The 16,090-nt window shown below is 29.7% G+C and overlaps 2 protein-coding genes across 3 annotated transcripts; one reads left to right on the forward strand and one right to left on the reverse strand.

The window, feature by feature from the left end:
• Nucleotides 1-77: 77 nt before the first annotated feature.
• Bet5 (blocked early in transport 5) lies at nt 78-4,389 on the reverse strand. Of its 2 annotated transcripts, none has more exons than XM_015524178.2 (4): nt 4,248-4,389; nt 833-963; nt 558-767; nt 78-331 (listed from the first exon to the last, which is right to left on the reverse strand). In XM_015524178.2, exons 2-4 carry the CDS (start codon nt 929-931, stop codon nt 212-214), a joined length of 429 nt encoding a protein of 142 aa, XP_015379664.1. In that variant the 5' UTR covers nt 932-963; nt 4,248-4,389; the 3' UTR covers nt 78-211. The 2 variants fall into 2 exon arrangements, with proteins under 2 accessions (XP_015379664.1, XP_015379663.1); XM_015524177.2 differs by lacking the exon at nt 4,248-4,389 and adding an exon at nt 1,073-1,428.
• A 4,662-nt stretch (nt 4,390-9,051) lies between these two features.
• Nucleotides 9,052-16,073, forward strand: LOC107173615 (heterogeneous nuclear ribonucleoprotein F-like). Its single transcript, XM_015524219.2, has 8 exons — nt 9,052-9,392; nt 9,683-9,913; nt 12,870-13,028; nt 13,312-13,455; nt 14,119-14,257; nt 14,527-14,932; nt 15,000-15,119; nt 15,190-16,073. The coding sequence occupies exons 2-8, from the start codon at nt 9,688-9,690 to the stop codon at nt 15,532-15,534; spliced, it is 1,539 nt and encodes a 512-aa protein (XP_015379705.1). The 5' UTR covers nt 9,052-9,392; nt 9,683-9,687; the 3' UTR covers nt 15,535-16,073.
• The last annotated feature ends 17 nt before the right edge of the window (nt 16,074-16,090 follow it).

Below are 16,090 nucleotides of genomic sequence, written 5' to 3' on the forward strand. Positions count from 1 at the left end.
TTCACAATGGACAATGGAGGGGATTAATAGGTAATACAGTGACACCACAGTTATAATAAAAACCCCAAGACTGATAATTATATAGATAAAATAATTTATTATTTTCAGTTTCAAATAATTATGAAATATGAATATAATAATAATGTTAATAATGTTATTAGTTTATTACATAATTAATATAAATTCATATATTTTTATACTATATTATTATTTATTGTAAACTTTTCATATGCTGTTTTATAAATTGATCAAGTTTCAATTTGAATAATTCACTCTCAATAGGTTGTCCCATTTCATATTCAGTGTTCTTAACAACATATTCCACGTAAATCTGAAATAAAAATCCAGATTAATTGAATGAACTGACAAAAAAAAAAAAAAAATTATTGAAAAGAAATGTTGAATTTTTTTAATTTGGTAAATAACACAATAGAACTATGCCAATATTATATAAATATTGCTCTATATAGTTATGTCACAATTATTTAAACTTATTACTACTTTTAACAGAATTGTATTAAAAATAGTTATTAAGAATTATCAATAGTAAATCTTACTTCTTTATATAATTGATGTAACAAATCTCTGACATTTTTTATTGTTATATCAGTATTTAATATAAATTTGACACCAGTTAATGACTCGTAATAATGTAATGCATATTTACTAGTCTTGTAACATAAAAAACCACGTTTAGGATCAAGTGGTGATATTTTAGAAACAAATGATTTGATAGAAAACAACATACCATACATCAATTTGGCTTCCTATGACATAGATAAAAATATATGTTTAGATCTACTCAGATATTGCTGAAATATTCAAAATTTACTTCTTCACTACTCATGCCGGATTGTTTCAAACGATTCCAGTTTGTCTGATATAATATTGTTCCCATCCGATCAAAAATATAGATGTTGTAGATAGTCATTGATTTTAGATGTTTAATTTAATTTTCGCATTCTAAAATATACTTCAAATTATGAGAGTTAAGAAAAATAACTATAAATTATAAATATCTTAGTTTTACTATTGAAAATTTGTATTTTGAAAGATTTAACATTTAACATACACTATATAGTAGTTTTGTGAGATACTGATTAGCGATTGGTTTTTACTGATTACTGAGTACCACGGACTATGATTATAAACAAGCGTCTATATAGTGACAGCATAGACCTATAAAACAGTGGTTCTCAACCGGTGTGCCGCGGCACAATACTGTACCGAGAGATCGACTAGGTGTGCCGCGACAAGTTTCTGATATTTGTAATTAAGCTGGTAAAAATATTGAAAACAGTAATTTATTTCATTACATTTGTGTTGAGTGTGCCGCGAAAACTTGTGATGTATAATTATGTGCCGTGAACCAAAAAAGCTTGAGATTGAGAACCTCTGCTATAAATGATAGGTCTATGAGTGACAGGGAATCCGAAAGGCTGCAAGATGGCCGACTCCGTTATCATTATCAATTATCACATGTTTTACTATCACTTTATTTTAAAAATAATATATACCGGTGGATCTTTGATCATTGACTACTTTATTTCAAAAATTACTAATTTTTTCGAAAATATTTTTTACATGGTTTCAAGTTGTTCAAAAACCAACGTTTTTATTAAAAAATTGTATTTTAAAATATTTTTTGTCCTTATATTATCTTAAGTTTTAACTTTTTTGAATGAGACCATAGAGTTTAATTTCATATTCCAAAGCAGAATATTTTTCTAAGTATTTTTATTCATAAAAATCGAATTTAGGACGAGTAGTTTATGAGTTATAAGTATTTAAAGTTTAGATTGACAGAGTGGAGTGGTACGGGGTTACCCCGCAAAATGTTTGTCCACTACACTGCTAAATTATAATACATAATACATTATATTATATTGTTTATAATTTCAAGTTTATTAATATTCTATAATTATCAAAAATTATGATATTTCCAGTTAATTATTAATAAGCTATACCCTTCATATAATACATAGAAGAGAGAGTGACATCTATGTATAGGCCTCCGTAACATAATAAACGAAAACCATAATTAAAAAAAAAAAAATGAACAAAATACAATTTAAAACAATATTCCAGGTTAGTACATAAAGGAAAGGGATGAATAAAACATTTAAAAGGCTAAAGACCTTTGATCTCGAAGCCTTAATAAATTTATAAAAAAAAAAAATTTTAAATTTTAAACTCGAGTAGTGGTGTAAACTTTCACAGTATTATGCATTTAATTAAACAGACAAGTTTTTTTAACAATTAGTCAGTTTTGATAATCATTCGTTCAAAAACACAAATATTTTCAGAAGTATTTGATGTAGTGAGTTCATTTAACCTGTTCAGTGTTTAAAATAAGATAGAGCAATTAGATACTTTACTGTCACTAGAGAATAATAAACTTGGAATTAGTATATTAGACTAAGAACACACTCGTGTAGAATACAACTCGCCCAACTCTGGTAGAAATAAGGTAAGGGAAAGAAATATATTATTTTGAGAATGAAGTGATAGTAAGATCTGTGATAACTGATAATGATAACGAAGTCGGCCATCTTGCAACCATTCGGATTCCCTGTCACTATATAATATAGACGCTTGTTGATTATATTGGACTGGTCTCGAAATGATGAGGAGTGTATAGACTGTATAGTACTATAGTGGCTAGCGGGACGCTCGGATGGGTCGCAAATGTCTGTACCACGATCACGGCTTAAGATAGAATGGTTGCACATCGGGCTATACTACGCAATGTTAGAAGGCGGTATACGAGAGTTCTTATCTAACAAACGAAAAAGTGAACTACTACTAACGCTCTTGGTGGTTGTTAATTGGTACTACAGTATTAAAATATTCCCATTTCTCGCCATAATATTAAATTATTGCATTTTCAATAATAAATATAATATAATTGAGTTAATAAGTAACTCAATTATTATAATCACGATTCACTGATCTCATACTCTATCTATATAATAATTAAATGACAATGTTATGTTTATGTATTATCTTTTAAACGAAATCTCATCACTGTAGTCTGTGTTTGATAATTGGTTTTGTGAATATTCAATTACGTTTATTGCCTTTTTGGTCATTATGCCTAATTATTGTGCAATTCACGAGTCACATTGTGCGTCCAAAACTCTTTTTGGCGTTCCTAAAGAGGACGAAATAAAAAAACTTTGGGAGGATGCTCTAGGTATTAAATTTAAAAAAAGTTTTAGAGTGTGCGCCTCACATTTTAAAGAATGTGATATTATTAGCACATGGGAGTCTGGTGAAGGACTTAATAAGTACACCATAAGTTTACTTCTTTATTGAGCTACATACAATAAGAATTTGTTGTATTATGAATGATATGATATTATTCAATACACTATGTACCTATGTGTTAAAATATGTTGTAGTCTGTAGGTATTATTTTAATTTATAGATATGCTTAAAAAAACACAAATTAAGAAAGGGAGCAATTCCATTAAAATTGTGTGAACCAGAAACTTCAGAACCCGCAGTGGACCCAATGAATATTGGAGTAAATAGCAATTAAAATTTGCTGATAGATATTATATCTTTTACTAATAGTATAGAGGCTATTACACACATTGCTATTTACCAAATAGTAAATTTTAAATTAGTGTTTATTTGTTTTGGGATATAAAGTTTTATTACATATGTGAAGGCACTATAAGCACCTTATTATTATTGATGAAATAATTTTTCATTTTATAATTTGATGAGTTTGAAACTTTAAAAGATTATCGGATTATCCATAAAATTTGTAAATTACTAATTAGTACTTTTTGAATACCACAATATAAAATAAGAATAGAATTTTGATGATGTATATGTAAGCAACTAGATAGCGGTGTAACGTAACTTTTAACAGATTTCTGATAAGAACAATTGGTGATCACAAAATAATGACTCGTTGTGCAACCATTCTATCTTAAGCCGTGACCACGATGTAGAGAACAGAAGGTGATAACACTCGGCTTGATCGGGAGAAAAAAAGTGGCTTATTTTTCGACGGCAATTTTGTAGTTTAGATAAAATGCACCGTGAGCACCACAAGCTTCGAAGGCCGGTTGTTATTCAATAACATAGACCTTATACTCGAGTATAAGGTCTATGTTCATTAATAGCATTATAACCATTAACCACTATGCAATTATGCATTATTTTCATTTTAAATCGTAATCTATGATCGTAATGTATAAATAAATAAATATTTTATTTAAGATGAAAAATACCTGTGTGTGCCTATGCATTCAACTACCTATATAGAAGTTGACAGTTGGAAATTATAGCAATATTGCATTTAACAGTGTACAACTCTTTACAAAGGTAATAATAATTTCTATATTTTGCAAGAAACTCAAAACTCTCTTCTCTACATCGTGGTCTGTACTCTTCCTTGATAGTTGATACTAGCACAGAATAGAATAATGATAATAAATGATATGAATAATGATACTAGCCACTAGGGGTTTTTAAGCACGATACTATCATTTATTCCTTGATAACACCCCATAGAGTAATTTATATTACTCTATGTAACACCCACGGTAGATTATAGAGGTATACGCATGACTATCAAAATCGTGTCCCGAGAAATATGTTTTAAGAAGGTTCTCACCGCTAGATCGCGTAACAGTCATTTGGCCCTAACTAAAATGTTTATTTATAGGTTTTATTTTATTAATTATTAATTTAATTATGTATTATTAATTATTATTTATTAATTTATTTTATTTTATTTTATTTTATTTATTTATATTAATATTATAGGTAGGTACGTATTATATTTTGTCTACAATGAAATATAAATTATATTTTATATTGTAATACATTTTTCACCATATCAAAATCAAAGTATAATAATAAATTGTTTATTTATTTGAATGTTTTCAATTGTTTTTGTGTAAAATGGTTAAGTGTTTTATAGTATATTGCAAATCTGGTTATGCAACTTGCGAGGATAAGGAAAATAAACCATTAAAATATAATCATAATATACATTTTGAAATGATAATTATTGGATACATCCAATGGTTAAATTTAAAAAAAAAATGTACAGTGGTGCAAAAATTATAAGAATTGTATGTAACTGCAGATACCTAATTATATACCTACCTACCTACCTTATTGACTAGAATATAATTAAAGGGGTACCTATGTTCAAATATTATTAAAAGAGAAGACTTCAACCTCCCCAATTTAAGCACTGGTTACATATGCTTTACAGTTTTATAATATAATTTATTATATTAGGTTTCAATGTTTAAGCTCCTACAAAAAAACCAGATTTTGATAAATGTAAAAAAGCTATACCAAAAAGGGATATTGAACTAAGCACAAATTCATTTGTTTGTTCAAAGCACTTCAAAGAAGAAGAAATTATATAGTTTTGGAGTTCTGGAGAGGGAGACTCACAAATAAAAGTATTTAATAATAATAATAAATTAATAATATAATATATGTTCTTAATATTTGTTTTATTTATATTTATTTATTAATTATATTTAATCTGTGTAATAACTAAAAAAATCATGTTAAATTAAGTACCAATATATTTACATAAATATTATTAAATAATAAAAGATACTGTAAAAAAGCTAGTTATAGCTATTACAGGTAATACAATTATCCATATATATTTTTTCATTTATTTATTGTAAATAGGTGGTACCATGTCTTTACGCCGACGGTATCAACGCCGACGGTATCTACGCCGACGGTATCTACGCCGATAGCATCGACGCCGACGGTATCTACGGAAAATTATGGGAAAAAGCGTTTATCTGGGTATTTATGAAAATGAGAAGCATAACCATGTCCCAGATGTGGCTGAAATCCGAGTCAAGGATGTATGGCCTCAATTAAACAAAAAGCTGAAACGGTGATGGATACACCACAGCAAATTTTAGCCTCTGTTACGTCGAGTCTCCCAGCGGCAGTAGCTGGAATTCTCTCACCAGTCGCCGGGATAAAACGAAATATCCTTAAAGCAAGACAAAAGGCAGCGGGAGCTATGTCTTACCCCACTAACATGCGTGATTTACTGATTCCCGACAAATACACTTATACGGTGGCTGGAGATAAATTTCTTCAATTCGACAGCGGTGCTTCAGATAATAGAATTATTATGTTTAGCACTCGAAAGAATTTGGATCTGATGGCAACATGTGACCATTGGTACGCTGATGGTACATTTAAAACGTCACCACCATTGTTTAAGCAAGTTTTTACAATACACGCGATTAAGTATAATAACGTTCTGCCATTGATTATAAATACTAGTATTTATAATCAATGGTTCTGCCAACGATTTACGCGCTGTTGCCGGATAAATGTCAAGATACGTATTCGCGTGTATTTGATCAACTGAAGCTGCTTAAACCAGGACTGTCTCCTGCAGTCAGTGTTATGACTGATTTTGAAAATGCCCAGATAAACGCTTTTCCCCATAATTTTCCAGACATCAGGAACAGAGGTTGTTTTTTTCACTTCAATCAATGCATTTGGAGAAAAATTCAGACAATCGCTGACATTCGATCCAAATACGAGGATAAGGATGATCCGGATTTTGCATTGAACGTGCGAAAGTTAGCCGCTCTTGCATTTGTTTAAGAGCCCGACGTAGTTGATTGTTTTGAAAGACTCCTCCGGACAAAATTTTATACGGATAACGAAGACCTGATGTCAGATTTGGTAGATTATTTTGAGTCCACGTGGATTGGAAAGCCCCGACGAACCGGCCTTGGAAGAATGCTTCCTAAATTTAAGCTGAGCCTCTGGAATTGTTACGACTGTTACGAGGCATCGTTGAATGACCTACCCGAAACTAACAACGCCGTTGAAGGCTGGCATCGAGGATTCAGCTCTCTTTTAGGAGCAAATCATCCATCTATTTGGAAATTTATTGAGGGTCTGCAAAATCAGCAGAGCCTAAATGAATTCAAAATCAACCAGTACATTGCTGGATTACCACCAGCACAGGGACGACGATGTTATCGAGACACAGCATTGCGTATTAAGAGGACGTGATACCCGCATGTGTTGTCTCCGTCTTACAAATGCGTAACATGGTACATTTTTCGCTCAGCAGAACACGTGTAACTCCGTTAACTTAAAAATTAGAGTGAACTGACCTCTTATAAAATTTAAAGGTAAGATTATTATCTAGACAACCTCATATGCTTTTTATTTTATATCAAATTTAAAGCGAGTTATGAGTATTTTAAAATTGTGAACTTTTTGTGCATCTTAAAATACTCATAACTTCCTTTAAAATTTAAATATATTAAAAAGCATATGAGGTTGACTAGATAACAATCATACCTTTAAATTTTATAAGAGGTCAGTTCACTCTAATTTTTAAGTTAACGGAGCTACACGTGTTCTGCTGAGCGAAAAATGTACCATGTTACGCATTTGTAAGACGGAGACAACACATGAGGGTATCACGTCCTCTTAAAGAAATCGTTGAAGACTATGGGAATCGCGACACCTCCGATTATTTGCAGGGAATTGCTCATAATTTTCAATTCCAATCTTGCTAAATGGCCAAGTTTAGGGGGCACTCGTCGTTTTAAAAAATGTCCTTTTTAGGGCATAAAAAGGCTCTTTTCAGAGCCAAAAAATATTTATTATTAAAAAAAAACTAGGCAACAACGAGTTGGGTATTTTATTTTTAATTATTTAATAACATAATTAATTTTCCATAATTTTCAGTTTCATATTAGTTAATTTTTATTCTTATATTAGTCCCATAGAAATACATTCGTTTTATAAAAAAAACATACCATCGGCGTATTTACTATCGGCGTAGATACTCGTCGGCATTTTTTCCGTCGGCGTAGATATTAGTCGGCGTAGATGCCGTCGGCGTCGATGCTATCATTGGCTTTGTTGTTTTCGAGAAATAACTATCTATCAGTGAATAGTTATTTTTGGCTTTTATTATAGACTAAAAATGCATTGTAAAGTATAAATAATGTTTGTAAAATGTTCAGTACGAACTATGTTAGTTTTGAATAAAAAAAAAAATTAAGGAGGGAGCTACGCCACTGTCTAATATTAATTCCATAAAAAACAAATGGATTCTAAAATAGTAAAATGCCAACAACTGTTTGCATATGCATATATAAAACCATGGTTTTGGAAAAATTATATTAGATGAATTTGAAAATTGTTCATTGATGATGACTCGAATGATCATAATTCATAAATATTAAACATTATTATAGGTAAAATTTTATGTATACAACATATTTACATATTATATGGAATCATAATTTATAGGCGAATATTGACTATGGCTTAAACGGATAGAGAGGCAGAGGCACCAAAATCCAAAATTTTACCTATGACATCAGACACCTCCATATAAAATTTTGACACCCACCTATTTCATATATAATTACCTTACCTTATAATTTTTATGAAATATAATCAACTTTTAGTTTACAATTGACAGTAATGTCTAATACATGCAATTATCCATATCGTAATATATTTAGAATGACAAACGTAACTCTCCTACCTACTAAAATCACCTATGACAGCTGTTATAGGTAAATATATATTTTGGCGCCACTGTAGAGAGGGGGACATGAGATTAATTTAGTCAAATTTTCAATACTATATTTTATAAATAAGACTTATGGTGTTCGTTTCCAAAATAGGTTACAAATTTATGAAAATTATTGCCGTAGAAAAAATACAAAAATAGGTAGAATAAAAATTATTGGGTCGTCTTTATTATTTTTCCAAATTGCCCATAATTAGTATTATTTAAATTACGAAATGCCATAAATATATATAATTAAATTTAAAAATAATAGGAAACTGACTTTATAACATATTAAAAAAGGTTTAATCAAATTAAAAACTATAAAGATCTGTTTTTATATGAAATAAGAAAAACAAAATTTGAATTGGCGTTTTGTCATGGATAAAAAATATTAAGAAATAATACATGGATGAAAAAACGTCATGAATTGGGTATAATATATAAACAAACGCTCAAGACAGCCATTTTGTCTCCATAGTTCTTTTTGTGCATGTTTGCTCTTCTCAGTTCTCAGTTCTCTTAAACATTAGTTTCATTTCAATAGACAATAATTCTCCCATCGACTTATCGACATTGATTGTTGTTTGGTATTTTCAACATAATAGAAATTATAAAATATTACGGTTTAAGAAATTGAATAATTTAGTTTCTTTACCAGACTAAGGTTTCTGTGTTTTCATTAGCTGCTTTGTGTTATACATATTTCTCTCTTATTAGATATTATTAAATATGATACTTGCACTTTCTTAAAGTTAGTAATTCAATTCAAATCTAATTTTTCATCTAAGTAATAGCTGCGGTGATAGGTATTAACACAAAGGTATGAAAATTAAATTATTGAAATTATATGTTTTGTACTTGGATGATTTTATTTACATACAAGATTTTTGACAAGAAAAATTAGTTACATATTATCGACTTATATCAGGGTCTGATATAAATTGGTGCGTTTTTCTAATATATTGTACATTTAACTTCTTGCACGTCAGATTTTGAACAGATATGTATTGATAAATTATAAACTCCAATTTTTTTTTCTTTGATAATCAAATTCTATACATCTTCTATCTATTTTAATTTTAATATATTTTTGTGGTATTCGTAATATAGATACAATGAATCAACAGCAGCAACAACCATCACAGCAGCAACCACAACAGCAGCAGCAGCAGCAGCAACAACAACCATCATCACAACCACAAACGAATGATGACCAAAAAAGATCTAATGAACAAACTGATGAAGATGATGGTCAGTCTAATGAAGGATTTGTTGTGAAGATGCGTGGCTTACCATGGTCAGCTACAGCTGATGATATAATCAAATTTTTAAGCATATTGGGTATGTTCAGATCAAATTTTAATAGTTTTCGTAGTTAAATTTTAATAGCACACAGGTCAGCAAACCCAAAACGTTTGAATTTGTGATTAAGTGTTCCTGTCCTCCTCCCATCCCAGGGCATGATTGGCCCGGTGAGTTTCCAAGTAAAACTTGGTAGGTTGCAATAATTATGGGCATTCTAAGTCATGGGTTGCTGACTTAAAATGTGATAGAATGTAAAGTTTAAAAAATAGTCTTAAGTGTTGGGATTGCACTAACCATAGTGTATGGTTGTAGGTGTTATTGATATTACTTTCTTAAATGTGGGCCAATAAAGCACAAAAACTCTGTGGGCAAAATTTGTCCAATTTTGCTCTCCCCCCTCCATCAGTAACTAAAACATTCCCGAATCGATCATTCATAACATTGATGTTCAATTTTGTTTTTATTAGTATGTTTAAATTTTTAAGTATCATTAATTTTAATTTCTATTATAATACATACAAAAGTGAAGAATTTTTTGATGCAAATTTGTGATTTTGATCATTTATAACTTAATTTATTTATTATTTATACATCATTTTTTGTCATGAGTTTAATCCTAGTATATTTATTAAGTTTAATTGCAAATTTGGAGGTGTATTAAGGCTTATTATTTTACGTGTTTTTAAATACACAGATATTTTCTAATTTCTAATATATTAATACAAACTTGGGCTAAAATGCACTTTACCACGCACCTCACGAATTTCGATATTTTTTTTTAAAGACGTGTTTTTCAACGCTGATTTCGAAACTGTTTGAATTTTTGGGCAGAGACAATTATTTTGGAAGTTATAGCCCCTCAAAGTTTGCGATTTTACGTTTATACTCATGCGCGACATACTACTTTACTGCCGCGCAGAGCAACTCGAGTTTGGCGACCGGTGCCGGTAAGCTGAAGGTGGTCCCATGAGTTAGGTGACCGGAGCCAATAGACGACGGAAGTTATATTATACTTGTGTTACTATAACTAACAGGGTTAAGTTTACTTGTTAGGTCATCCGTCTGCCTGCAGGGCAGGTATGCTCTCCCCCCCGCGACCCTGAAGGCGTTGGAGACCGGAGCCGGTAGGCGAAGGGAGTTACTATACACTTATTTTACTTATGTTATTTTAACAGGTGTGATTACAATATAGCTGATAATAATTGCAAAATTACTTAATATAGCTTATTCTATAATCATAGAGATAATTTAATATGCTATATGCATATTAGTAATAATACCTATACAATTTGGTAATAAGATAATTATAAAATATATTATTTAGCGAAATTGATCGGGGAAAAAAAAAATCTAAAACCGTTTTACGCGCTATGCGCGGCAGTAGTGTACAGTAGTGTTGCGCGCATGAATATAAACATAAGATCGCAAACTTTGAGGGGCCATAACTTCCAAAATAATTGTCTCCGCGCAAAAATTCAAACAGTTTCGAAATCAGCGTTGAAAAACACGTCTTCTAAAAAAAAATCGAAATTCATGAGGTGCGTGGTAAAGTGCATTTGTTCCCAAACTTGGTAAGTAGTAAGTACTTAGAGGTAGTAAAAATTAACTTTATTTTAGTAATTAAATAATCTGTTAACTGTCAACTGATGGTAATTTTCAATTTTCGTTTTTAAATCTGGGAGTATTATTATCAGGGTTCGGGACTTAAAGCATTTGCTTATTTTTATGGATTGACTTAAAATGTAGCATAGTGCTATGGAAGTGTATGTCATGTTATAATACGTTTAATTATTAAGTTTGAAAGTGCTTTTTTTCGCTTGTTTCAGCAATTTTTCAAAATAATTCCTATTTCCCCTTTTTCTGATTATTTTTGCTTATTTGACCAGTATTTCTACATTTTTATAATGTTTTCAAATATTATAAATATCGTTTACATTTCATTTTTCAGAAATTCCCTCGGAAAATCCCTAAAGTATCGAAAGTGAAGTTTAATTTATTTTATAATATAAAGATAAAGATTGATTTTAATTTTGTTTGATTTTTTGTTTTTGTTAATAAATATTTTTGCAATAATTTAAGTTTTTAAGTGCTTATAATGATGTTTTAAGAGCTTTTTTAAGCGCTTATTTTAATGATTTTATGTGCTATAAGTCCCCGAGCCCTGTTTACTATTAAACTATTAAATTAAGTATTTGGTTAAATCACCGTGAAAATTAGTGTACACCAATAAGATTACATCAAATAAATGAGTTAAACAAGTAACTAATTTAACAATAAAGATAAGATTATAAAATGTTTTGTTTAATATAGATTGAATTTTGTATTTTCTAATTATACACACCAAAAAATTGTTCACTTTAGTATGTATTTTAAAATATGAATTAATAATTTGCATTATATCATAATTTATCATATTATCATAATTACACATGATTGATATATGGGTATATACAGGGTGATTCTTTTAAGTGGGTACACTAATTATCTCAAAAAGTATTGACTTTTTTCAAAATATTTTTTGACATGGTTTCAAGTTGTTAAAAACCCTATGTTTTAACGTTTTAACTTTAAATACTTATAACTCAAAAACTACTAGCCCTAAATTCGATTTTTATGAATCATAATACTTAGAAAAATATTCTGCTTTGGAATATGAAATTAAAACTCTATGTTGTCATTCAAAAAAGAAAAAACTTAAAAATTATAAGGATAAAAAATATAATTTTTTAATAAAAACGTTGGTTTTTTAACAACTTGAAACCATGTAAAAAAATATTTTGAAAAAAGTAATTACTTTTTAAGATAATTAGTGTACCCACTTAAAAGAATCACCTTATATATGGTTTTAAATCCACGGGTTCCAAATTTCAAATTTGGATTCCGGATTATTATCCGTTGGAAAACGTTAGCCCTAAGGTGTATAGTTATATATATATCTAATAGTTTTATATTTATAATAAGTTAAATGTAATATATTTTATATATTATGTAGGTGAAGCAAAGGTTAAAGATGGTGCTGCTGGAGTACATTTAACTATGGCTAGAGAAGGAAGACCTAGTGGTGAAGCTTATGTTGAAATGGAATCCGAAGAAGATCTTAAGGCTGCGCTTAAGAAAGATCGAGAACATATGGGCAATCGTTACATTGAAGGTTATATCCAAATTATATTTAATAATGTGTTAGTAATTAGTTTTAAATTTTTGATAACTGATTTGCTTCCACAGTATGGCTTATACTTAAAGGGAAAAACATTTCTGGTATCATAATATAGTATCATAATTCTTATGTATATTTTTGGAGTGGTTTAAATTGTAAGACAAATAACTTTCTCATTCCTCTTATAATTTTTGATAGTCTCATATCAGTTAAACTTTTATATGGTTATAAAAGTAAATTTTAAAACTTCTTAATTGTTTGTATAAAATTTTTTTAGTGTTTCGATCAAAACGTTCAGAAATGGAATGGGTTATTAAAAAAACTGGTTCAACACTTGACAGTGTACTAGATGATAATTGTGTTCGATTAAGAGGTCTTCCCTTTGGATCTACCAAGGATGACATTGTACAATTCTTCCAAGGTATACTTTTATATTTAATTTAAATAGATTGATAGAATTTTATTTTTTTATTTATCTTGCCAATTTTTGGGTTACTAAAAAATTTGCTTTGTCTTGGTGATTCAATAAGATTTATACTTTTAATTGGATATGTGATATTTGTTTTAACTGATTTTTTATATGCCTAACAGCAATTTTACTAGGAAAAAGCTTATGATTTTTTTTAAGTTAAATATTTTAGTGTTACACCATATGATTTTTCTTTGTATAGACTACTTAACTATTCATTTTTGCTCCACTAATTATAAAAATATGATAACTAGTAAGCTGTTTGGTCACAGTTAAGCATTATTGATTAAAAACTGCTTATAAATTGTTACCTAGGCTATATTTAAATATTGAGCTGGTTATTTAAAAATAAATTTAAACAGAATAATTAGTTATTTTACCATGATGTAAAATTTAAGACCAATAAAAAAGAAGATATAGTTAATTGTTATAATATTAAATATCACAAGTTTAAATTAATAACGTTTAAAATTATCTTAATGAATTGCCTTGTCTTCAAATTTTATGAAAAATATTAAAACTTAATAATATTTATCTTTTATTAATTGAAGTTTTTGTGTTTTTGGTTGTGCTAATGATTGGGTTATCTATGATTGGTTGTATTGTGGGCAACAGGGTTGGAGATGACACAAGACGGTATAACCATAGCAACCGACTTCACGGGGCGGAGTACGGGGGAAGCTTTTGTACAATTTGTAGACAGAGAGAATGCAGAGAAAGCTCTGCAGAAACACAAGGAGAAAATAGGACACAGGTGGGGTGTCTTCCTTTATTTATTATCCCAGTGAAAAATTGGTGGGTAATGTAATCACATGTAGTTAAACAAAGGGAGGCCGGGAGGGTAATCCTTCGCTCCTCCTTATTTGTGGTTTGTTTTTATTTTTATTTTTAATCATTATTAAATTAAATCTTAATTATTTCTACCTCAATAAAAATTGATTTTATGTTTAACTTACTTTTAGGTATCTTATTGTATTAAGACCATGATCATTCATATATTACTCATTTTTTATGATTCTTTAGATATATTGAGATATTCCGCAGTAGTTTAGCAGAAATTCGTAATCAAGCACTACAAAGGAGACCTAGACAAACTCCATATGACCGAATGGATCGTTTTGCTGGTAGTGGCGGTAGCGGCGGCGGCGGTGGTGGACGGTACTTTGATATGCCCATGAGAACTGGACGTAATATGAAATCATTTGGCAATAATGGCTATGATAATGGAGGTGATCCATGGAACAGTGGTAGAAGTATGGGTGGTCCAAGAGGCGGTGGTGGGGGCGGCCAAGGTATGATGGGCGGCAGTGGTGGAGGTGGCGGAGGAGGATGGAATAGTAATAACTGGAATGCTCCACCAAGTAGACCATTATATGTTGTACATATGAGAGGATTACCTTTTAAAGCAAATGAGGATGATATAGCTACAGTTAGTATATTTTTATTTTAATAAATACAAATTTTTTGTATTAAGTTTGATAAATATTTCAAATTAGTTTTTTGAACCTTTGGAGCCTGCTGATATACGTATTCTTTTCAATAACAATAATCGACCATCTGGAGAAGCAAATGTTGAATTTAGTAACAAAGAAGATGCAATGAGAGCTATGTCTAAAGTAAACATTTTTCTTAGTAATTAATTTATATGTTCGTAAAATAAATAATACGTAATGTTTTAATTTGAAGGATAAAACATACATGCAACATAGATACATTGAATTGTTTATGGATGGACCAGTAGGAGGTGGACCAGCTTCTGGCGGTAATAACTTTAGTATGGATGATATGGGACCACCAAACTCAGGCAATGGTGGGAACTTTGGAGGATTTGGAAACAATTCATTTGGAGGTGGCGGCGGCAACAGTGGTGGTGGTGGAAATTCATTTGGAAACAACACATTCTCTCGGCGTAATGATAACTCTGGGCCTCCTAATTCATTTTTTTCAAATAATATGGGAGGAGGTGGATATCCAAGACCTTCTGGACCAAGAAATATGTCAGGTCCTGGCCCTAAATTTAACCCTTTTTAAAATTGATGATAAATATAAATAAAATAAAAAATGTTTGACTTTAAGACTTTAAAGTATTATCACATGTTTACAGCACATTGATGTTTTTTTTTCTTCTTAAACTAATAATACAAGTAATTATGATTATGCTCTTTAAATTTAAGTACTAATCCATGTTAGTTTTACCATACAAGTGTTATTTAATTTTGACAACCTAATTTATGGTATTTCACATAAAATGATGTAATATAATTTATTTTGAAAAATATGAGAATCTGCTTATTTTGTCACAAAATTTTAGGGCATATGTTTGTAATATAATTTTCCTATTATCCTAATATAAGATAATTTTATGTTGTGAAATCTTTAAGAATTCAAATATTTGGAGTATGGAAATAGCATTGTAACGTTAATAAAAACAACCCTTTTTTATACATCGAAACTTATTTGCATAATTTCTATTTTTAATGTATATGTTAAGGAAACAATTTTATATTAATTAATGTAAGTATTTGTAATTATAGCTTCTGAAAAATAAATAAAATAAAATTTTTTTTATATTCCGTTTATCATAATT

This window comes from Diuraphis noxia, unplaced genomic scaffold (genome assembly GCF_037042655.1).
Source record: "Diuraphis noxia isolate RWA-SAM2 unplaced genomic scaffold, SU_Dnox_SAM2 contig0004, whole genome shotgun sequence".
NCBI classification, from domain to species: Eukaryota; Metazoa; Arthropoda; class Insecta; order Hemiptera; family Aphididae; genus Diuraphis; species Diuraphis noxia.

Bases quoted from the DNA above. Each gene is read 5' to 3' on its own strand.
- LOC107173615 (XM_015524219.2), top strand. From the start codon at position 9,688: ATGAATCAACAGCAGCAACAACCATCACAGCAGCAACCACAACAGCAG. The intron at 9,914-12,869 runs GTATGTTCAGAT...TATATTATGTAG, and splicing joins CAAATTTTTAAGCATATTGG to GTGAAGCAAAGGTTAAAGAT. The intron at 15,120-15,189 runs GTAAACATTTTT...TTTAATTTGAAG, and splicing joins CAATGAGAGCTATGTCTAAA to GATAAAACATACATGCAACA.
- Bet5 (XM_015524178.2), bottom strand. From the start codon at position 931: ATGACTATCTACAACATCTATATTTTTGATCGGATGGGAACAATATTA. The intron at 768-832 runs GTAAATTTTGAA...TCTATGTCATAG, and splicing joins CCGGCATGAGTAGTGAAGAA to GAAGCCAAATTGATGTATGG. The intron at 332-557 runs GTAAGATTTACT...TTTTTATTTCAG, and splicing joins TACATCAATTATATAAAGAA to ATTTACGTGGAATATGTTGT.